General features: G+C 44.7%; 1 protein-coding gene across 3 annotated transcripts in view; it reads left to right on the top strand.

Moving 5' to 3' along the window:
* Positions 1 to 334: 334 nt before the first annotated feature.
* Positions 335 to 24,243, top strand: part of LOC308311640 (histone deacetylase 4-like) — a gene marked incomplete at its 5' end in the record, with an annotated part of 96,262 nt that continues 72,353 nt past the window's right edge. The window contains 3 exons of one of the 3 annotated variants that reach the window (XM_080758410.1): positions 335 to 422; positions 4,944 to 5,415; positions 23,194 to 23,265. In XM_080758410.1, the coding sequence (XP_080614536.1) occupies positions 5,394 to 5,415; positions 23,194 to 23,265 (94 nt within the window). Of the gene's footprint in view, positions 423 to 4,943; positions 5,416 to 23,147; positions 23,266 to 24,243 lie in introns of those variants that run through there. The other 2 variants (XM_080758411.1, XM_080758409.1) reach the window with 2 other exon arrangements.

Below are 24,243 nucleotides of genomic sequence, written 5' to 3'. Positions count from 1 at the left end.
ATTGACTGTCTAAATGTATATCATTCATGTTCATGCGTTCATTTAGTGTATATGAATTTGTATATGCTTGAACAAAGTGTGACCAATAGTAATTATGTAATACTTATCATTATTATTAAGAAGAAGAAGAAGATTTACATATTTTATTCTTTACATACAGACATACAGAAATATATAAAGTGAAAGCATACATGTCTGTATTATTCTAGTAAAGCAAACCCCGCCTCTGGATAAATGCAGGGGCATGGCCACACGTGACGTCGTCGGAACAAAAAAAAATCCAGTATGGCGGAATCTGTCAGAAGATGATTTTCCCCCCCTCCACTCCTCGCCCCGCAAAATAAATCCTCCCCAATGGAAGCAGCAGCAGCACATTGTGGGTGTATGTCGCATCGGACGGCCGGCCGCTGGGCATACTAAAGGTGAGCGCGGGTTTATTCATTTACATTATTAAACAAAACAATAGCAGCAACAACAACATCAACAAAAACACGTTGGAAGAAGCCATGGCAAAGGGGCGTCCGCACCGTACGTCTCTTTGATGTTGATTTTTAAAAAGCCCTGATTTCGAGAAAAAATTGCAGATCTGCAAGTTCACAACGCGTCGCGCCAGCGACGCGTTGTGAGCTTGCACATCGGCTATCCCCCCCCCCTCGGCGGGCGGGCGGGCGGGCGGGGTGCGACACCTCCGTACCGACGAAAATGAAACGTTTATTTATTAAAGCAAAACGGGGAGGATGATGCATGCGATACTACTATCATGGCTCCATCAAAACAATGTCTGCCAGTATAGTAGTAGTCTGCCTGCCTGCCCTCTGCTGAAGTTTCCACTTGTGCTGTGTGTGTGGGTTGTTGTTTTTTTTTGCAACGCTTGCACAAAACGGTTTATAAAATAAATAAATAAATGTCCATGACTGTCTGTTGCACGGGAATATTAATATTTCGCAATTAAATAATAACAACAGCCCCGATAATAGGATATACAATGTTTTTCACTCTCAGTCGGGAGCTTATCGGGAGTGGGATACATATAGAGCGAGCGGTATTGCACTGTCTCGCTCTCTCTTTCCCAACAAACGCCGATTATTGTTCAAGGGCTATTTTTAGACCACGATCGGGCATAATACCTACCTACTGTACCTACTGTAGTAGGCTACCTGCTACTCCAGGAGGCATGCCTTGCATTTCAGCAACCTATATACCTTTTTAAAGATCATCTTAGCTTATGATATGATCTATGGTCGGTCGGAGAGAGGAAGGGAAAATATGAAAGCGAAGTAGCTTATAATACTGTATAGGCCTGTAAGAGTGCTTGTTGACTGTGTGTGTGTGTGTGTGTGTGTGTGTGTGTGTGTGTGTGTGTACTGTGAATGGTTCTGGAATCGGGATGGGCGGCGGTAGTTCTCTGCATGCGTCAATCTTTCTTTCTTTTTTTGTGAATGGAGGCGTGCTGGACTGGCGGTTGTTGAAGCCTTGACCACCACCATCATCCAAGAAGCAACACATAACATAATGTGTGTTTTTTCTGCTGCTGTTGCTTAAGTTGCTTAAATAACCAAAAAATAGTCAAGCAATCACACTTTATTTATGTAGCACATTTCATACACCAAGACAAGTGCAGTTCAACATACAGAAGAGATAAAAACGTTATTACGGTACATCTTAATAAAAATATATGTCATTCTATTGAGATGTGTTTGGGCACATAATTATTCATTTAATCGTAATCAGCGAGCCATTATAATACATAGTTACTATATATAATAGTGTATAATACACTATATATATATATATATATATATATATATATATATATATGCATGCGTCACACATGAACCTTGAGGTTATAGGCCTGTCTCTCCAAATCTGTCACCCTGACTCAGGCAGCATCTTTCCAGGACAATGGGAGTAGGGGACACACACACACACACACACACACACACACACACGCACAGTCTATCATGGACAACACACACATAACACACACATGAATCACCGCCCCCAGACAGACTAGATGCCCCGAGGGAATAACATCGCATGGAGTGAGACCCCCCGGGGTATGAACCACTCTCAGTGACGCACACAAACCCCTTTTTCCACCATCACAAAGCGCCAGTCAGTGTGTGTGTGTGTGTGTGTTTGTGTGCGCGCAGTTGACCGACTTTTGGCGATTGGTCCTGCGGCTGCACTGTACTATCTGGCCCTCTGTCTTAAGACCCCCCCGGGCCCCCCCCCCCCACACACACACACGCACACGTGCACAGATGCACAAATAGCCCCATCATGCCCCCGCCCCCAGGCAGGCTGTCTCACCCCCTTTTCATTCTGTGGTGGTGGTGCAGGCTAGTGAATGGTTGTGTCCCACCACACAGTGATTGTATGTGACATGAGAAGCGCTGGTGTTTTTGAAGGAGTTATATGACTGCTCCCCGGCAAAGGCTCTCAAACTTAACATATTAACATTATTAAATATAGATTATAAATGATATAGTTAATTGGTTATAGTATACTTCACGAGTTCAAAATGATAGACCCAAAGTCCCAAACCATAATGGACCCCTGAAATTGATTCTGAGATCCGAGTTCAGTGGAGCCGACATAAAAGAAAAAAGAATAGGCACCCGCGTAATGGAATGACAATTAAATCGTATGTTTTTTTTTTAAAGTAATCCAATCACGCAGTCAGGTACGGTTGAGTGCATGCTCTCTCTTTCACTTTAACTGACTGAGAAACAGTCAGAAACTTTGTTCCCCCATATATTGCGCTGCAGTAATCATCTGATCCCTGGTCAGCATGTCACAGCAAATCGTTAAGCAGCCCGAGTCCCTGTCCCCTGCAGTTTTCACACCTACTACAGCCAGCATACAAACAAAGAACGATGATTGCTGTGTATTAGCTATGACACCACACCCCCCCCCTCCGAGAGGGTCATTTGGGGGGGACAAAGAAAAGCACTGTCACACCTTACTCTCCAAAACAAAAGACAGACATCAAAGGCTGTGAACTTTGAGTCTGTTTACGAGTACATATAATTTACAAGATATATTATACGAATTAGATTATTATTAAAAAACTAAAAATAAATAAATAATAATAATCTGCTTGGTGATCCTACGTACTTGCTGTTATGTTTATTTCATCTAATAGGAACCCGGCATGGGATTAATACTAATAAAAAACCTTATTTACAGAGCACTTACCAAAACAACATTAAAAAGTGATTTCTAAGCGGTGGCGGATACAGAGCGCGTCTAATGACCTGGGCCTGGAAAAATCTGGGTGGGCCCTGAGGTTTTTTTTTAAGTTTGGATATTATTAATGACCGTTGGATGATGTCATGAAATTTCTTTCTGTCTTATTTGGCTGCTTTCCCGCGAGTGGCACGTGGAAGAAAATAGACCAGGCACGGCAGGCCGGTATATTTTTAGTGGAGCACGCCACGCGCGCTCGTCAAATGTGCCGCTTATGGGACGCGTCTGAGACGGGTCTGGTTGAATCACAAGCTAATCGTCTCTAGGGTGGGCCGTGATCAGGTGTGCTGTGCATGGATTAAAGTTCTCAGTCGCCAGGACTGATTTCAGTCATTTGGATTCGCAAACTTTTTCATGTCAAGGACCCCCAAATTGACACAAATTAGCCCACAGACCCCCATTTGAAAAGATATGCCAGGGACCCTCATAAGAGAAAATTTGTATGGCTCTAGCAGTGATTCTCAACCTTTGTAATGTCAAGGACCAAGGACCCCCAGTTTGACATGCATTTGGCTACGGACCCCCATTTAATGACATTTCTATCTCTGGGACCCCCAATTTATATTGTAAAATCTATGTTAATTTAACTCTGAGAGTGTACATCTCTGGAACATTTGTACACTCTCAGAGTTACAGACCCATAAGGGTCCATTTGGTTCCAAACTATCATTTAGCTGGGGATCCCTTGGAACTCCCTCAAGGACCCCCTGGGGGTCCCCAGACCCCACTTTGGGAACCACTGCCATAGAGAAGCCAGCATGTCTTCTATCATGGAAGCAAGAAATAGCCTTTTAAGTTTCTACAAGCTCTTAATGTGTCTGTGATGCATTGAGAGCCTGTAGATAAGCTACTTTTGGTTATTATTTTAAGATTAGAGCATTTGAAGAGGTCAAACTAACTAGCAATATTTTCAGAAGCATCTTCCATAAAATCTTAATAGTCTATAGGATATTTCAAATAAAAGCAAAGGTTAAAGCCTCAGTCTGTGATTTCTTCACTTGGTTGGCAGTATGTAGAACAGCAGGAACTATGTACCTAAAACATACCATTTCTACATAATTGTGTTAATTGTTTAGGAATCCGTGTTAGTCTGGTGGGCGGCTCCTTTCACACTGTTTCACAAATAGCACATTTTGGACATACAAACATTTTCAGTCGTGAGATTTTATCTAGCTATAATCCGTGGGTGTGGCTGCCGCGTCGCAGCCAGAATGCAGCGCTACTATACTATACCACGCCCGGTAGAATCCAAAGTCGTCATGGATCTCATAAGGTCTGGCAAGCAGTCCATCTGGGTGAGCTGAACTGCTATCCAATATCCCCAGTTTGCTCAATTTCATTGGCTAACCATCTTACGCTGACCGACTCTAAACATAACCTAATCTCTAATGTAATGTAAAAGCACAACCCCTATCTATTTTTAACCTTAATCATTACACTGCCTAACCACAATCCATATCTGACCCAATGCCTAAGTAAACAAAACCATTTTTATTATTGATGTATCATGTATGAATTTAGGTCGACTTCTCTCGGTTCTGGCTTACACTTGAGAGCATAATGTTTCAAATGTATTTAGGATATGGGTTTTATTTGTCATTATTACTTAATAACTTGAAACGTCCTTTTTACTCATAGAAATACAAAACGACATGATAGTAACACAATCTTTCTACTCTTCTTCCTGATAGGTTGCTATTGTTGCTAGACAACGAGTTGGCACACTGATTGGATTACTCAAATCAAAGGCTCATGGGGATTGGCTACCATCGCACATCATTTTCCTGTTGCCAACCTTTTGGCCGTCTTGGGTAGAGGGCCCTCTACTCTGAAAGGCTCAAGGACCCTGTGTGTGTGTGTGTGTGTGTGTGTGTGTGTGTGTGTCCGTCCGTTGTGTATTATCGATCCACAAACACACACACATATCTCCATAATTAAACACACGCACACACACACATACAGAGATCCACACATTTCCACACAGCCGGGGGATACCAGTGTCTTGAGCAGTGCTCGGTAAAATTGACACAGACACACAGACACCCACACACAGCTGTCCTGCGAACGCATCAAGCCCGGCCCGCTCCTGTTGTGCAGCCTAGCTGTCTGCTGCAGACTCCCACAGGACCCGTCTGTCAACAATGAGCTCACACAGCCATCCAGGTAAGGATATTGACTGGACTGGGTCTCCCTGCTCTGTGTCTTTGCTACTGTACGTACATACTGTACGCTGTCTTATTTTCACAGTGTTTGTTTCCCGTCGTTATAATGTGAATTTAACTATGGGGGGGCGGGGTAGTTATGCTTTACGGGGGGTGGCCAACACTATGGGGGAAAATGTCTCATTGACTGAGACATGTGTTGTGAAGTGTAAAATTGTTCAGTCCATTTTACTGGCTGGGCAAAATGTAGATATTATCTCCATATCCTGATATGAGACTAGATATCGCCTGGAATATTGGATCGTTAAAGCTCCTCTTTACCATTGAGCTAATAGAGCCCGTCTGCTTGTTCAGGGGAAACATTGAATCTTGTCCATCAGGTCAAAATTCATGTCAGATCCTGTGTCTAAGTGAGACATGACCTTTGACATGATCTAAACGGCAACATTTTAATGTATTTATTAAAAGAAGATTTACATAGTTCCGTGATATGGCATACGTTTTCCTGGGTTTAACCACTTAACCCTTTATTTAAAAAAATAGCTGAACTACAAGCTCAGAACGCATCACATTGCAACATCTTGTGTGCTTAGCTGGTAATTTATGTTGAGGTATTTGGTCAAAAATATTGTGATATTAATATCTCCCAACCCTATTCCATTGTCATGCTGTGTTGGCTATTTGTCTAGTTTCACTGCTATATAATACAGTTGTATATGTATTATTTTGATGTGTATGTATATCCTTGTTACTAGGGGGAAAAAAACATTTCAGTCACTAATATTTTGACTCGCCAAAGCTTACTATAACTTTGCCACCACAAAACTTGGGGAAAAGGGTAATGAACATGAATTTCACGCTTGTGAGAAGCGGTTGGTGTAATTTGAAATGGGCCGGCCACAGCGGGCGGCAGGCGAGGAGGGCTAGCTTCCTGTCCTGGCCTGCGCGGCGTATGACGCTGTCAGCCATGTTTACTTTGTACACCTGGGAATGTGTGCACTATAAATACCATCGCAGAGGGAACCGCTGGGGAAGGAGGGGGGGGGGGGGCACGAGCATGAGCTCCGGTTTCAGACATGAAACGCATACATCTGAATGGACCAACAAGGATAACCAAATGTTATTTCAGGCGGGTTTGTGGCACACATTTTATTTGTTGCTCAAATCCACAGTCAGTAACTTTAAACTGAGTGAATAGCTATAGGGGCTTGATGTCTTGCGACACTTTCACAGCGGCCGGCAAAGAGTGTTCTAGCCATTCGCGCGGATTGAACCTGTGGTCATTTGGTTACAGATGGTTTCGCAATGTACCGCTAGGCCACCCTGCAACCACCTTTTGCACTATCACAATTGTGTACTGTGAAACATATGACAGGAGTTAACGCGACCGTCCACTCCATAGCCTCACAATGGAAAGCATACAAAGGCTAGACACATCTAGTTAGGATATGAGCGCCGTTGAGCCAAGCCAATACTCTTTGCCAAAGTAGGGCCGAGCGCATTACGTTGTTAGATCTACCCCGGATTAGGCCAGCTCAACAGTTGTCATTAGGCTGCCTGTTCTAATGCCTGATCACATTCGGCCCGCGCTGTACAAAAGGGGAACCAAATAATGTGCCTCTGGTAAAACCTAATTCTATTCTTTTACTTCTATTATTTACTGTCAAGTCAAGTCATCACCTTTTTTAATTTATATAGCACAATTAAAAACAACAGAAGTTGACCCAAAGTGCTTTCCATTTACTGGTCAATTAGAATTTTTTAAACGTCAGGACAGAAGTTTCAAATTACGTTTCTGTTCGCTTACCTGATAGTGAGAAGGCGATAAACGTACTGTATCAGCCGGTGTCAATATTTGTCTTGTTAGTTTTTTCTTATCTCCTCCCTGCCTACAGTGAACTAGCATCCCCTGTGGTACTGTATAGGGTAATGAGTGGCCTTTAATGAAGAGTAAGAAAAGGCGCACCATAGTCTTTTTGAGATTATACTACTGGCATCAAAAAGGAGAGAGAGTTTTGACGGTGAACTGTGTCTCAGGACACCCTGATGAAGGACCCTCAAGTTAATATGTATTTGACCATGGACCCCCATCTGAAAGATATACTCTTGACTTCTCAAAAGGGCTTGTTATTGTCGGTGCTAGCCGGCGGCGGCGTATGGCCCATCAGATCATTGACTCTAAATAAAGCCTTCGGTGGATATGTGTGCGACTGTGCGTGTATACTAGTAGACCCGCATGCTGGCTGGCCTTGTGTATGTCAGTACTTGCATTACTGTATATTTTGAACCCATCTTTATAATCCGTGATGAGCTTAGCAGCGTGTACGTTTATGATTCTGTGCTTAAGTCATTGTCTTTATTCCTGCAGGATTTTGTTGTATTTATTTATTTATTTAGATGTATATAGGCCGGCGGCCATTCAAAAAATATGTATACAGTAGGCCGGCCTACTGTATATATATTTTGTGTGTTCTGGCTTCAGATTTGTGTGGGTAAAAATAATATCAGTTAATCAAACACATTGATTATGTTATGTTATTATAAAACATAATTGTTTTAATATAATCTGAATAGAATAATATGGGGGCATTGAATTATTTTCATTTTATGAAAAACACTTTTAACCTGAGCAGTGATATGGTCTTTTAGATGGGAACCATCTAAAAGACCACACCTGGGTCCCATCTACAAGACCACCCCTGGGTCCCAGGACCCATTGAAAATTTACATCACTGCCTGAGATCCCTATTTTTGGCATATTGTAGGAAAAATATGTATATACATGTATAGAACACAAAACAGATTGTTGATTGATGTTACACATTGCTATTTTTTGTGTCGATTCGTTGATAGAAAGTAATCAAAAACAATATAAAAGCATGCTTCTCAATTATTCAGTAAATGGCAAAAGTAATCAATAGAATAATCACTGAAAAAATAACCAATAGTTGCAGCCCTACTCATGAATGTACAGACCTGAGACAACTGTCAAACAGGCATGGATTGTTTGCACAGGAGTGATTATGTAGCTGCACTGGCCACATTTTGTTGTGTGATCAAGCGTTGATTTGACCTAAGTGTGCCCACTGTGTCAAGGCCAGTTTCTTAAATGTGTTTTTTGTGTTGGGGGAGGGGGGCGGGCGTCTTTGCCAATGTCAACTAGACCGTAATGTCATTCTGTACCCTGCCAAAGCTTTATCTGTTATGCACAGCTATTAAGTGACACACACACACACACACACACACACACACACACACACACACACACACACACACACACACACACACACACACACACACACACACAGTCACACACCACACCAACTAGCAAACGCGCACCAGACTTGAAAAGGATTATCATAAGAACTATTAGCAAACTTCTGCACTCTGTGTCTGTCATCAAGTGAGCGTTGTTGATTCCCACGATGCTTTGGGGCCTCGCTGTGGTTGTGGTCACTCACCAGGCATGCTTATCAGTTCCTATAGTGACAGCCCTTGTGGAGATAAAAAGGAGATGGTGGTCGGCGGCTCCTTTATACATTGTTTTGTGCGTGCGTGCGTGCGTACGAGTGTGCGTCTGTCACTCTCGTGGCCAGTCATGTGATGAGCAACAGAAAAGGAAAGAATGCATAAGAATAGAATAGGTGTGGCATTGTCCGAAAATCCATTTTCACCGATTCACGGCTCTGACACAAAACGGTCACATTGGAGTTGAACCGATGCCAGTCTTTTGGTGTTCTATTCTGATCTACCGTATTTGAAAAACTTAGATTTGTTTAAAGTTGTTCAAAAGTAGGCAATCTATAAGCAAATAGAATTGGGGATTCTTTTCACCTATAAATGACATGCCTAAAAATCAGGAGGGACACCAGGTTGAAAGTGGTAAAAGTGGTTCACATCAGCTGCATAATTGCAGATACAGATATAGTAAAATATATCGATCAGCAAACCAATATATTGATCTTCCTCTAAATCGCATCCCTTCAAGCCCAGCTGTGAAATGGAACAATCACACCGATGCCTGTGTGTTCGCCTTCCTTCTTTAGATTGAGCTTCATTTAGCACCGTGTGCACCCATGCTTTAGGCATAATTCTTTATAGCCAGCTGGTACAGTATGTTTTTTTAAACGTATACGCGGATCACATTAACTATAAATAAGACCACTGTAGTAGTAATGATGATAATAAAAATGCCAGCTTCTCTGGGATCAGAGTGTTTTGAAAGGGAAGGTGATGGCACTCTTAGTCAGAAGGGCAAGGGGCTTCCAGGAAATTCTACAGTGTTTACCGCCGTTGCCAGAGCTGAGCTCTGTGCATGAGTCATCAATGCGCACACACTCTCACACTCGGAGTCAGACACCCCCACTCACGCCCAGAGTGAGTGAATGTACTATAGGTGATTATTTGTGAATGGTAGTGGTGCTTCTCAAGCTCCCTTGGCTTCTGTTGTCAGAACTCAGAAGCATAGATTTAATGAATGACATTATTCAGATATTAATTAAGAAGATGCACACAAGCACACTGTGTCAGCATGTGCATTGGAATTGTGTGTGTGTGTGTGTGTGTGTGTGTGCGCACGCGGAAAGGAAAATAACATCAATTAATGGGTCAAACGAACAGGGTTAGGCGTTTACTCTCTCTCTCTCTCTCTCTCTCTCTCTCTGTGTGTCTCTCTCTTACCAAGACTAGATGTGATCTTCTCAGAGCCTGGGCTCTATGCAGCTTCAGCGCTGATGCAGATGTATACAGATTTATGGATTTGATCACACTATGGAAATAATATGGCCTGTCAGCAATCGGTATAGTGTCTGGTGTTTGTCTTTTGAAGCTTTGACAGAGATCACTGTATTGTTAATTTAACACATGGTAATTGAACTTTGACTCTTTGCATATCCCTCCTAGACACACACACACACACACACACACACACACACACACACACACACACACATACACACACCCTACACTTCACATCGAGAGGGCAGGATCGTGGCAGGGGCCTGGAACATAAAAAAATACAGGGTTAAAGTCTGAGTATTTGTCACATGCATTGCTTTATGTGATATTTGTTCTCCGCATTTGACCCATTTCTTGGAGCGTTGAGCCGCAGCCATGCCACGCTCTGGAATCATTTGTATAGTTGATCTAAACCCCAAGTAAGGAGTCATTGGGTCCCATTTTCTTTACAGCCTTTGGTATGACCCGTCTGGGGATTGAACCCCGACCTCTCAGTTTTAGGGAGCGGACACTCTAACAACAAGCGCACTGAGCTTGTCTTTTCCTTTCTGAGACCTTTCTGAATTCATAGACGAGAATCTCGTCATTGACACAGATGGGTAAAGTACCAATCTACGAGAAATCTCTACTTTGGGATAGAATGCGTTTTAATAGACCAGGACTATCATGAAAAGGTAGAGGGTGAGGGGGTTCCCTTGCAACACCCCCACCAGCATGTCAAGCTCCTCACTGTTCATCGTTCATCATCATTTGTGTATTGAGTCAAATGGATTTTTTTGCAGTCAATGAAACGCAGCACAACTGGCAGGTTGTTCCTCCTCACCTCCTCAGAGATCCTCCTTAAGGCCAAGATGTGGGCTAGGGTGATTCTATACCCTCTCAACTGCCATCTTGGTTCTCCCTCAAGTGGGGGTCAATGGCGCACCATATCCTGTTCAGCAAAATGTGATTGTACATCTTTGTAACGATACATGTCAGCTGATGCCGCTGTGTCTGGTTTTGAGAGATCACCAGATTTTGGCAATGGGATGATGTCAGAGAGACACCATAGACTGATGCCTCTGTGTCTGGTTTTGAGAGATCACCAGATTTTGGCACTGGGATGAGGTAAGCGAGAGACCATATATCCGGCTTGTTGTTTTCCATGAGAGCCTGCATGGTTGCAGATCTCCAGCGTGATGTCATCTAGATTGCAATTCTTAACGATCTCTGGGGCAATGCCATCTGGCCCAGCACTTTTCCCCTGGCTTCAGTGTGGATTTCACCCTGGCGAACTCCCTGGTTGTAAAGACACCATCAACAATATTGAGACCTGTAAGGACTGCGGGTGTTTCCTCCACAGCTCCATTTACGATCTAAGTGTGTGCCCAGGAGGTCACTGTCTGGTCCTACGGGCTTGGCTTGGGGACTTTCAGGCTCCGCAATGCCCTCATGAAAACCACTTGAAGATCAGAGCCCACCGAGTTGAAAGCAGACAGAGAGTTCCTCCACCTGCACGTTACCATTATGTAGTCAAGCTGCCTACCGGTAGCACTAGTTCTGGAAGGTCTTGCTAGTTATTTTTCAGAACAGGACGTTCACGGCCAGTAGCTCATGTTTAAAAGGATCCCTGGCTTTATGACTTCTATGCCTTAAAACATTATACTCTATAACAAAAAAAAAGCACCTTAAATAGATACATTCTTTATCTTAGAAATAGTCTGACTTTCAATCAATAGGGAAAACTCCTGTCACAGGTTGATGATGTCATATGCCCAATGTGGCGTGATTATGCATCCCACCAATGTTGTAGGTTAGACCCACCTGGACCATGGGCATTTGACATCATCAACTTGCGACAGGACTCCCTATTGAGTGAATAGGTTGGTGGGCCCATGATGGTTGTTACCGGGCTCTCATTGAAATCTGCAATAATGATGCTCTCGTGTAATGGTTGACCTTACGGAAAGCCTTACGTGCCTGAGGGCTAAGCATCAGCCCCACGCCACCCCCCACGTTTCCTTTTGTTCAGAATGTCCTCCTAGCTCATTCTCTGCTAAAGGCGACATTTGACTTTTTTAAATAGTCACAGATCACCTAGAATGTTATGATGCTCATTTGTTTACCGATTCTTGGCGTCTCCGTCATCGCCGGGCAACGCTTTGCTTCCGCGTTGTGACGTCACGTCATTCAATATATTGCTTCCATCCACAGTAATCTTAGCGACGATCTTTAGCAGCGTTTATCTCGGAATTGGAGCTCAGGTTGAGGTGATCATACAGAACATCCATGTTTTTGGAGCTCAATAAAATAATCCCTGCGACGTCGCGTTACCGTTTTAGCGCTTCTGACGAATACGAAACTGTCCAGCGAGTCCCCCGGAAATGATAGATTGTCAGATTCTGCGCCAACCACCACCTAGGTGTCTGCTCATGCTACTTACCCATATAGCTGGGGCCGTGTTTGAGCGGCGCCAGGGTGTGTGTCTCCACACATCGGTGGGCCTGCATGCGCGCCATGGCTGTGGGGCCCTCTGCTGCTCAGAGGTCGCCCCCCAAAGCTTGGCCAGAGAGTGCCGGGGACTGGGAGTACCCTTTACTCTCTGTTGCCACAAGGAGGCACTGCAGGAGTCTTGGGGGAGGAGAGCTGGCTGTGTACCAGCAGAAGGAGACTCGATGTATGCGTCCTTTCTCCCCCGCGGTGAGGGTTATTTGGGGTTTGAGATGTACCTACTGTACATAACAAAGATGCAGGATCTCTGTGTGTGTGTGTGTGTGTGTGTGTGTGTGTGTGTGTTAGGGATGCCACCGATTAATCGATTTTCCGATTATGTGTTGCTGTCCCCGAAAATCGGCTAATAAGTAAGGCTGCATGATATATCGAACATGTACCTTCATCAGAGTGGAGAATATAAGTATAAATCAAGTTGAGCAAAGCCACTCTTCTCTGCCCCTCTCTCTAACAGACACAGTTAACGATCGCTTGTTAAGTGCCTGCCAGACAGATAATCAGATGAAATGAAGGCAGGTGTAGAGTAGAGTGTAGACTAGTGAACTGAACATGTTCTCTTTATATCAAGTAATACATACCAGCCCCTTATGAAACTACTTCTCCCCAAATCCAAATGGATTTCATTTTCCATCCTGAATGGCACTGAGAAGATCTCCACAAAGGTTTACTCATCAAAACTGATTATAAAACTGTAACCATCAAAGCATGCACTCAACATATAATGGTTATGTGACCATGGCATGTGCATAATATAAAATCTTAAAAGTTTTATCTGATATTGATATTGGGGGGTGGGGGGTCCGATTAATCGCCAGAACTGTAGATTATTCTATTGGGCAAATGGTCACTTTGTGGCATCCCTAGTGTGTGTGTGTGTGTGTGTGTGTGTGTGTGTGTGCACGCTCGCTCGAGTGCACGTGCCTGTTAAGTGTTAACCATACTTTCAATGGACAAATGTTCCCACAACTATAGCATGTTGTGAGAAATGGATAGGATGAGGACAATTGTCCCAGTCCTCACGAGAGAACATGGTTTGTTTGTGCTGGTTAAAACAACATTTTTAGTTGGGCCCACTATTAACAAAAGATTCAAGTTGGCATTTAGAGGTTAGGGTTTCAGCTTTCCCTATTTTATACTTAGCTGTGTGGTGCCGGCGATGTGGCACACCGATAAAATAGTTACGAATATAGTTATGTCGGCTATTTTTAAATGGCGTACTAAACATTTTTAGGCCATCCTCGCAACTTGTCCCAAGTAATTCAAGTGCGTGCGTGCGTGCGGTTGTGTGTCTGTGTGCATGCAGAATTCATACAAAAGTGTGTGTGTATGTGTGTCTCTCAACTTTGTTTACATAGTCTGTGGGGAGTTCTGACAGGGATGGTAAGACACTATTGCCGACATAAACACAGAAAGGGGAGCTGGAGGAATCTTTATCACACACGCACACACACACACACACACACACACACACACACACACACACACACACACACACACACACACACACACACACATACACAGCCCGTCTAATATTACAGGTTTTACTAATGTAAGAAATGTGAGATGGGGGGGGGGTGTCGTGTGTATGTGTGTGTGTGTGGGAGGGGTGCATTAGCTCGTACACTGTACAATCCAGAGTGCTAATTTAATCGTTGGGAGTTTATACAAATGGAACCAAGTGGACCCTTAGGGCTCCATTCGGTTCCAGGACCTCTTGGATGCGTTCACTGTTGCTGTCAACAACCATTCTGAATGCAGGCCACCACCTTGAACTGTGTACTATTTTGATGTGCCCCTTTGTTTTAGGCTGCTTTACAGATGAAATAAAGTGGACTTGAATTAGGGCCAGAATTACCCAAAAACCATCAATAACTCAACATACAACCAATTTTACAGATAATTATCCAGGCTACAGGACCAAAAATGCTGTTATGTGGTTAAATATTGCTGGAATACAGCACTATATTTAACCTAAGTCGAAGTCTAGGCCCAGGGCTAGGATTTAGTAGTGAGACTGAATTCTCCACACAATGTCCTACTTTCACATATTCCTCTCTATTTTATGCATTCCAGACTTCCAGTGGCTCTGGGTGGAAACTTCCTCTGAATAATTTGTTGATCAATTTCTGGTTTACTATGAGCCAACCCCAGCCCAGCTCCTATATGTCCAGCTTTGAGTGTTTGTGTAAACACAAACATTGAAGATAAAAGTGTGTATAAGCACAAACATTGAAGACAAAAGTGTGTAAGCACAAACATTGAAGACAAAAGTGCATAAACACAAACATGGAAGACAAGAACGCAAATTGTGATCGGCTGGAATGAGATGATGTATGATGAGAGCACGACCCTCACTTCACACGGGTGTGATTTTTACTTTAGAATGAACGCTATACTGTATATTACCCACTACACTGTAGACAGCTTGTAATTATTGCTACCATACAAAGAGTGCATTGATTTCTCATTGTCAAAGTGCTAATAACATGAGATAAAACGCTATTGGATATTTAAAACTACGGCAATACATAGAAGTATGAAAACCTGATCATTCCCAGAGGAGAAAGTGGACCCTTCCTGTGTTGTACTCCGTGGAGGAAAAAGTAGCCTATACTCAAATGCTTTACTTAAGTAAAAGTATCACTCACTGCAATATATAGAAATACTCTGTCCGGAATTCGTATAAAGCTTGTTTTGAAACAAATGGCATTTTTTTTGCAGTCACTTTGGGAAAAGTAGCCGCATTTTTTTCTCAAGACTATTGAAATGGTAGCGGTCTACTTGGTACAGATAGTATTCCTTAGGGTGGTTATATTCCATTGACTCACGATCGAAACCCGACGGTGTCCCCCATGCGCCGTCTCAGATTTCCCCGCCTTCTGTCACAATAAAGACAATGCAATAAGGACATTGTGCTGCAAGTTTTTCTTTCTTTTCTTTTCTTTTTTTTTGAAAAACAAACGGCGACCTCCTTTTTTTACTGCACCGCTCCTAAAGCACACACATCACACAACCTTAATCCAGAGGTGAAGGGGTTAAAAGCTCTCTCGCTGTAATAAAGAGGGCCCGGCTTATCCGTGGGTCTATTTTTAGACACACACACAAGATATGCGCACGTGCATGCAGTGTGAACAAACGGTTATTATTTTTGGCCCTCTCGTGTTGATTCTCCCCTTTTATAATGGCGGTGGTTGTGTGTGAAGTGTTTTGTTGTTCTTATTATATTGAGTCTGGTGCTGTGGAGCCTCGACTGTTCTGCCTCACAACAACCCCCCAGGGACCCTCTACCTCAGTGGTTCCCAAACCCTTTCATGCCAAGGACCCCCATATTGAAATTATTTTGCCCGCGGACCCCCATTTGAAAATACATGCCAGGGAAAATACATGCCAAGAAGATTTTTACCCCATTTTGGGAATCACTGACCTAAGTCACCAACCCCCCTCCCATACCAACCCACCATACCTCACGAAACCCCACAAAAACACCCCACACCTCCCTCTCAATTGTGGCAAGGCTGGCTGCGTTTTGCACACACAAATGCACAAGTTGAATATTGACCTTTCGGGCTCTTATGCTTTTATTGGAAGTAAATCCTATACTGTATCCTTTAAAAAATGTACTTTTTTATGAGACACATTTATTTATTGTCCAAGTCCACTCGGTTCGAGTCGGACCGCCCTGCAGTGTTTTGAATTTCAGCCCCCCCTCAATGAGACACTCTCCCCCGAAATCCTTGGCAAACTCAGATGGTCTCCGCAGTGCGGCCAGTCGGGGGGGGGGGGGGGGGGGGGGGGGGGGTCAGGCGAGCTGTCACTTCTCTCCTTCCTTGCAGAGTCCTACACAAGTTGGCTGTAGACGAGTAGCAGCCCCCCCCCCCCCCCGACCCCTGTCACAGAAGACTGCCCACGGGAAAATGACCCTAATGAAAGAGAATTGGGCCATGTCTTTTGTCCCTCTGGGGCTCTGGCTAACGCAATCCCCCCACCCCAACCCTGCATCTTTTGTACCCCAAGAAACGGAATACACTATGTTCTGCCAGCTAGCCGTCAGCGCCAATTACGCTTTACAGCCTGGCTGCTCTCAGGTCCTCTCGCTGTGCCTTCTGACATGGCGCCGGTCGGCCGTTCACTTCCAGAGTGTCGGCCCTGGGCCCGTGGCTGCATGCGCGTCCTTCATCGGACACATGTTTTTCAAATATTACTACACTATACGACACATACTCTACTGCTCTGCAACTGTCTTCTCTGTATTTATTTAAGTATGTTCTGATTAATCAGATCACTTAAATTGTGTCTCTTCTATGTTTGTATTTATTATTATTATTATTGGAAGCATGTTGACAATCCATTTTTTATATTGTATGTTGTAGATAATCAAGTGTTTTGTTCTAGACTTCTTCTGTATACTTTGCAATCATGTTATGTTCGCTGTGTTTGTCCAAGCCCTGAGTAATGGTTGAACAGCTGCGTGGGGATGCGAGCATCCTGCGTGAACTAGCGTAGACATGGCGTAGCCCTACCTAGAGTGTGTCACGTTCATCGTGGTTCTAAATCAGTACCGAGAACCCACATAGTCAAAGTTCTCTCTCTCTTTTCTTCCGTCACTTGTTGATAGTTGATTGTATAGGGATGCTCCGAATCAGGTTTTTTTGGGACCGATCACAGATAGTTTTTCTCATGATCTACCGATACCGCTATACTTTTATACCACTTAAATGGTATGAAAGATCGGCTTCTTCAGATAGGGTAAATTGCCGATCACAGATAGGGTTAATTTGCCAATCGCGATCGAGTCATTTGGAGGCTGAGCCGCCGATTACCGATCGGTGGCTGATTGATCGGAGCATCTTTAGTTGATTGATATAATTCTGTGACATTGTATCATTTTCCATGACAGGGTTTTCTATAGTCATTTGTTGAGAATGGGATAATTGTGACAGTGGTCAGCAAGCATGTCACAACAAATCATTTAGCATACAGCCAGCAGCATACCAACAAGGAACGATCATTGTTGTGTATTATAGCTTGTCTGGCACCTTGAGAGAGCAACCAACTGCACTGCAGAATGGTCGTTGCAGAGGCAAGTGCTGTGAAGCCAAAACAACGGCAATTGCACAACAAAATGGGGTTAACCAGCGCCGTGTCGGAAAATAATAATACTAATTAGACCAGTCATCTCCCAATAGTGGACATGCTGACCCTTTTGACGCCCCCTCCGGTGCCTATGTGTGCCATCGCTTGTGATTTGATAATGAAATGACTGCATTTGCTCCACAACGTGGAGCCACTCTCTCTCTAGGTTGTCCTCAGACGAGCCCTCTGCATCGTCGCATCCAGTCATCCCAGCGTGTTGGTGCTTTGCGCTCCTGCGTCTTTCTTCAGCACATCCACATATGTAATGTTATAATGTGGGACGTCCTCGCGACCGGTGCCCGTGTGTTCGTTCCCACAGCGCTAACATGCTGGCTGGAAGCCCTTGGTGTCTTTGGCAGTGTCCTGCTATAGTCTCATTCTCCTAGCTGCTATTTTCTGTCTCACCCATGGCATTCCATCATACAGATTCTTGTTAGTAATGTGTACTCGTGCTGATGTTAAGTACTGTATGCAACAGTCTGGTGTTGTAGCACCCGTCTACTTCTGCAGGGTTGGCTTCACGCATACTATCACATTAGCGCGTTATAAAAATGTACTTCAGTAAAAGTACAAAAGTATTGGTATCAAAATGTAGTTAAAGTACTGAAAAAAGAAAGTACTCATTGTGCAGAATGTCTCATTTCAACAGGAAGTGGCTCTTCAAAGCGAGGCGGCGCGCATGTTTGATTAATCGCGTCGGTGCTTCTTGTCCCACTCACCTTGTCCACCAGAGTCACCCTGCTCGAAAAGCCAGGAACGGAAGTGCTCTGAATGTAATGAGCAGGGAATATCCTTCCTATGTTTCTGTTCCCGTGCGTGCGTAATGTGTACATGCACGTGTACACTAACAGTATATAATGTAACATGCAAAGGAACACAGACGTATACAGTAGTAAGGATAGTCGCTTCTTATTACGTTCAGAGCACTTCTGTTGGACGGATGGAAGGTACATAGATACTAGATAGAGTAGATGTATAAATAGAGATCTATATTGATATACATACATACACACACACACACACACACACACACACACACACAGGTGTTTCAGCTCAGGCAAACGAGCAGCCATCTTGCTGGTGCACTGAGGTCTGAGGTGTCATATAGAAGACTCTTGCTCCATCTCTGAGTTTCGACTCAACAAACATACATACATACATACATACATACATACATACATACATACATACATTAGGTATGCGGCCTAGCTTAACTTGGACTCAGGGGGGTGGACGCCTCTGCCTTGCATAGTCCCCAGTGAATAGGCATTTTGCCCTTCACTGGTAACCTTATTTTGGATTTGTTTTAAATATATGAAGGTTTTGTGGGCTGGGCTTTTTACTAAAAAGCCACCCCTTTTAAATACTACACACATACATACATACATACATACCTACATACATACATTTCAGACGTTTTAGCAGTTTTTAAGGACCCACTTTTAGGCCAGTGCACCAGAGCAAGCTTTTGCCTTTTTTTAAACCCCACCCATTTTAACCAAATACATACATACATACATACATACATAGCTTTACACTTGTTAATGTTTGTGTGAATCATTGGCGTCCTCGGCACCGCAGACAAACATCTCTGTCCCTCCGAGATAACGACAAACCCTCTCCGTCAACGGCGCATACGACGGCCGCGCCGCCGACCAACAATTATTCAAGTCCACCTGTTTCTCTCTTTCATTTAGTTTTTTAATTAAGGCACACACGCCACAATAGGAGCTGACAACAATGCAGCTTTTTTTATTTTTGTCTCCACCATTTGGATTGGCCGTGCCCTCCATTTACTGTGCAGATCATAACATGCATGCTCGTAACGAGCGCGCTAGCTGCATTAGCTCGAGTCGACATGGCTCTTAGCCCGAGGCTAGCTGAGGCTATTTATAGCTTCTCTGTCTCCCGATGCCTTCCCAGTGGGACCCTGGGAGGAAGATGGAGGAGGAGGGGGCGGGGGGGGGGGGGGGGTAACTAGGCTACATACAAGATTGATGGACTCTGTTGCCAAGGTATGGGGCGGTGGTGCTCAACCTCTTGTGGATAGGGGGGGGCGGGGGGGGGGGGGGTTTAAAATCTCAGAATAGTGCTGGTCAGATGGGTGGGCCGCCGTGTGCATTTTCAGAGCGTGTTTGTTTTAGTGATCGATCGATGGATTGATTGTGTTCCGGCTGGGATCATTCGAGGAGCTAATGTCACGGATTCCAAGCGGTTTACATTATGGCTTTTTTTTATGACTTTTAATTCTAACATTTTGAGTGTTTTGCCAACGACTTGGGGATCCACTTGCCCTGGGGGTGAGCACCACTAGTAGAAGGGCACTTCTCCTCAGCTAAATGTGCATCTGTTATGCATGCGTTTCATTTCTTTACACGACCCCTCATGTCGATCGCCAACGGTTCCGCTTTCCCCCTGTCTGTCTCGTTCATGATATTTCTGTGTGTGTGTGTGTGCGTGTGCGTGTGCATGTGCGTGTGCGTGTGCACACACCTGCACTCCCTCCGTGCTGGTGTCAGGTGACCCGGTGTGTGGTTCATAGTGAAAGCCTAGATGCCATGTTCGACTAACCACAGACAAAGCCAGCCATCACCCTATAACCCACACTTAACGCTGGACACGTTAAGCTTATTGCTGTCATTTGTGCAAACCCGGTGTTGAATTACTCAAGGGGTTGCAGGTGTCGTCATCAAACACACACACACACACACACACACGCAAGCACACACACACACACACGCACACGCACACACGCACACGCACACGCACACGCACACGCACACACACGCACACGTACGCATGCACGCACGTACAAGCATACCTCATTTTCATTGCAAAACCTTAGCGGCGTGTAAGGACGGAAGGAGTCATTTGAATGTGCTAGCCGGAGATATCGGCTAACACGGATCGTGGTGTTTGTTTGGAGAAGCAGCGATCCATGAGCCGTCCACTAGGCATCGTTGTGATTCAACCACCTGTGGTGAACGAACGTCCGGAATGTACTTAAGTACCAAAAGTAGAAAGTATTCACTGTGCAGAATGTCCCATTTAAAGTTTTCAAATGTATACAAATAGAAAATAACAGATCTACAAGCTCACAACAAGTGAGCTTGTAGATTGGCCTTTTTTTTCAAATGGCCGGAATGTATGTTTTGTAATAATAATCAAAGTAACTAGTAATTAAAGTTTTCAAATATACTGTACTGTATGGAGTAAAAGTACAATTTATACCTCTGAGGTGTAGTGGAGTAGAAGTAAAACTATTGGAAATTGGAAATACTCAAGTAAAGTACAAATACCTCAAAATTGTTGCACAAAAGCATTAAAATATCCAATCTACAAGCCCACGCGCCGTGATGATGCGACACGTTCTGAGCTTGTAGATCTGCACGTCATGATGCGGCACACTCTGAGCTTGTAGATCTGGTTGAAAGTGTTTACGTCCGTCTGGATTTATGAAAAGTGTTCATCGACTGTTTTGAACATACAAGGTTGCCACCAGACAACGATGATATATATATATGGCATATAAAAACATCATAAAACACATATTTGGATGGAGTAGTTGTGTCTGACCAGACGCTCCGATGCTCCTCACACCTAATTCTCACAGCGGCCGAGGAGAGGCCTTTTCACACCACTTGGTGTGACACAGATAGACACACACACGTGCACGTATGCACACAAACACTTGGCACACCTTGGTGATGATGAGTGCACCCAACGCATCCATCCTCCAGTGTGTTTTGGCTGATTAAGTGTGTGTGTGCCCCCTTGCTGCGCGTACACAGTCGCACACGCACGTGCACAGTCGCACACGCATGTGCACGCTCGCATCCCTAGTCTGGTCCGCGGAGAGTTCCCGAAATGGAAACGGCACAGCGAGACGCTAGCCTGTTTTTTTCTTTCGGTCCTTTTTATTCCACCAAAGGGATTTTACATCATGGGTAGGTTTTCATCTCCCTCGGAGAGGAATAAGGCCTGAGTTTATGCTCTGCTGTGCCGCCGTGTCGAGCACCGAAAATAGCCGATCTGCAAGCTCACAACGTGTCGCGCAGATCGGCTATTTTTGGCGGGCGCATCCATGTGTAAATCAGGCGTAACGACACACTGAGAGCGACTGCGATGTCCCGGAGCTGTGTAGCCTATATCATATGCAGTCTGCTTACCATTCAGCATACAGTACATGTAGCTATTTCTGTCTTTTGTTTGTGTGACTGTGTGTTTGCGTGCGTGCGCGTGTCAGTAGTCACAGTTTTCATGCGCCTATTGCTGTGCATATCAATTCACTCACCCCCCCCCCCCCCACCACCACCACCACCGTGCTCTCCACTTCTCCCTTCCCTCCCGCTGTTTTGCTTCTATTCTCTCCATCTTTTCAGCGCTTCTCTTTGCCCCTCGTGTTTCTCCACTCCTGTCTTCCCTCCTTCTTACCTCTGTCTTCGCCCCTATTCCTCCTCCCCCCACCCCCCCCCTCTGTCGCGCTGCTTTTTATAGCCATGTCTTCCCTGGACTCGGCAACTACAAAAGCCTTTTCATGTCGGCACTATAATTACAGCCTACACACTTGCGTGCACGCCCGCACGCAAGCACACGCACACACGGCCGCAGTCACACACGTGCATGCACACACTGCATGATGCACACACGAGAGAGAGAGAGAGACAAGCATGGCAACCGCGCTGTGTCTTTGAGTCTGTGCTGTGCCTGCCTGCCTGTGTGTGTGTGTGTGTGTGTGTGTGTGTGTGTGTGCGTGCTCTGCATGTGCTGCTATACACAAAAGGGTGAGCTATTTTTATCTCACCCCCCCTCCTCCTCTTCGTCTCCACCTCCCCATCCCTCCCCCTCCCCTCCACCGCTCTCTCTCTCTCTCTCTCTCTCTCCCTCCCTCCTTCTCCTTCGCTCCCTCCCCGTTCCTGCCAGCCACATTTGCTGTGCTGAGCAGCACAGTCGCTATCAGTACATCCCCCCTCGCCTCTCTCTCTCTCTCTATCTCTCTCTCTCTCTCTCTCTCTTTCGCTCTCGCTCGCGCGCGCGCTGAACTCGTATAGGCGAAGACGAGGGAACTACATGCCGATTAAAGGCCGCTCCCCTCCTCGTTTGTTTTGGCCGTTTTGGCAGACGCCAAGCCTCATCCCGGGGCCCCACCTGCGAGCGCCGCGCAGCCCCAGGACCTCTGCAGTTGAGCCGGGGCACAGTGTGTCCTGGCAGCAGCCGTGGATTGCCTTTTAGCTCCGTTGTTGATGATGGCAGGAGACTTGCAGATGACCTGACACTTATTGGACACTTTATATTTTTATTTTTTATTTTGGTCCTTTTTTTCCCCCTTCTATTCTGTGGTTGGTGTACTGAGTTGCGTGACGGTCTGTCTTGATGTTGCGGACCATATTTGAAGCGGAGTGTTCGCTCTCTCCCACAGAGGGTCTCCTGGCCAAGGAGCAGCCCTGCCTGGAGGTGCTGAAGACATCGGCGCTCAACCACATCCCCACAGGTAAGACGGGAGGTGTGTGTGTGTGTGTGTGTGTGTGTGTGTGTGTGTGTGTGTGTGTGTGTGTGTGTGTGTGTGTGTGTGTGTGTGTGTGTGTGTGTGTGTGTGTGTGTGTGTGTGTGTGTGTGTGTGTGTGTGTGTGTGTGTGTGTGTGTGTGTGTGTGTGTGTGTGTGTGTGTGTGTGTTGTACACACACACACACACATTTGTGCTCATGCTGTACGCGTGTTTGTATCAGTATGCCATGTGTGTTTGTGTCTTGAGCCCACACCTCATTGATGTGTCCTGTGTCACTCTGCATCATCTAATTGAGGAAGGCAATTTGTTTGTTTTTAGACCAGACTGGTTGCAGGCCTTTTTTTTTTTTTTAAGGGAATTTACCGTGGTTTGGCTTTTGCTCGGTAGATGAACGCAAGCGCAAGAGACTGTTCTTATTCGTTTTCTTTTTTTCTTTTTTTTTACCATTGCACTTGCGTTGAATGGCCGTAATCACACTGTAGAGGCCTTTCAGAACCCTCCCGAGGATGGACATTTACATTTAAGTACAAGTACTGTACTCAATTACAATGTTGAGGTATTCGTACTTTACTTGAGTAATTCCAATTAACAATACTTCTACTCCACTACATCTCGGAGACAAATATTGTACTTTGACTCCCACTTAAATTATGACAACTTTAGTTACTAGTTACTTTGTAGATTTGGATTATTATTACAAAACATACAGTAACCACTTCAGCCTATACATTTCGATCATTTGAAAATAGCCGATCTACAACCTCACAATTCGTTGCATTGCGACACATTGTGAGCTTGTGCATCTGCTAGTTTAAAAATATTTGTATTAGGGGTGCACGATTATGAAATTATGACCGATATTTGCAGGATCATATCTGCCGACACCGATTCTGACCGATTCCGATATTTTGCAGAGGACGGACCACGATAGAAAAAAGCCTAGGCCCTAGTTAATAATGTCTG

This window comes from Protomyctophum bolini, assembly GCF_963924005.1.
Source record: "Protomyctophum bolini genome assembly, chromosome: 24".
NCBI lineage: Eukaryota > Metazoa > Chordata > Actinopteri > Myctophiformes > Myctophidae > Protomyctophum > Protomyctophum bolini.
Note: the sequence above shows the minus strand (reverse complement) of the source record. Positions and strands in the feature narration are given on the sequence as shown.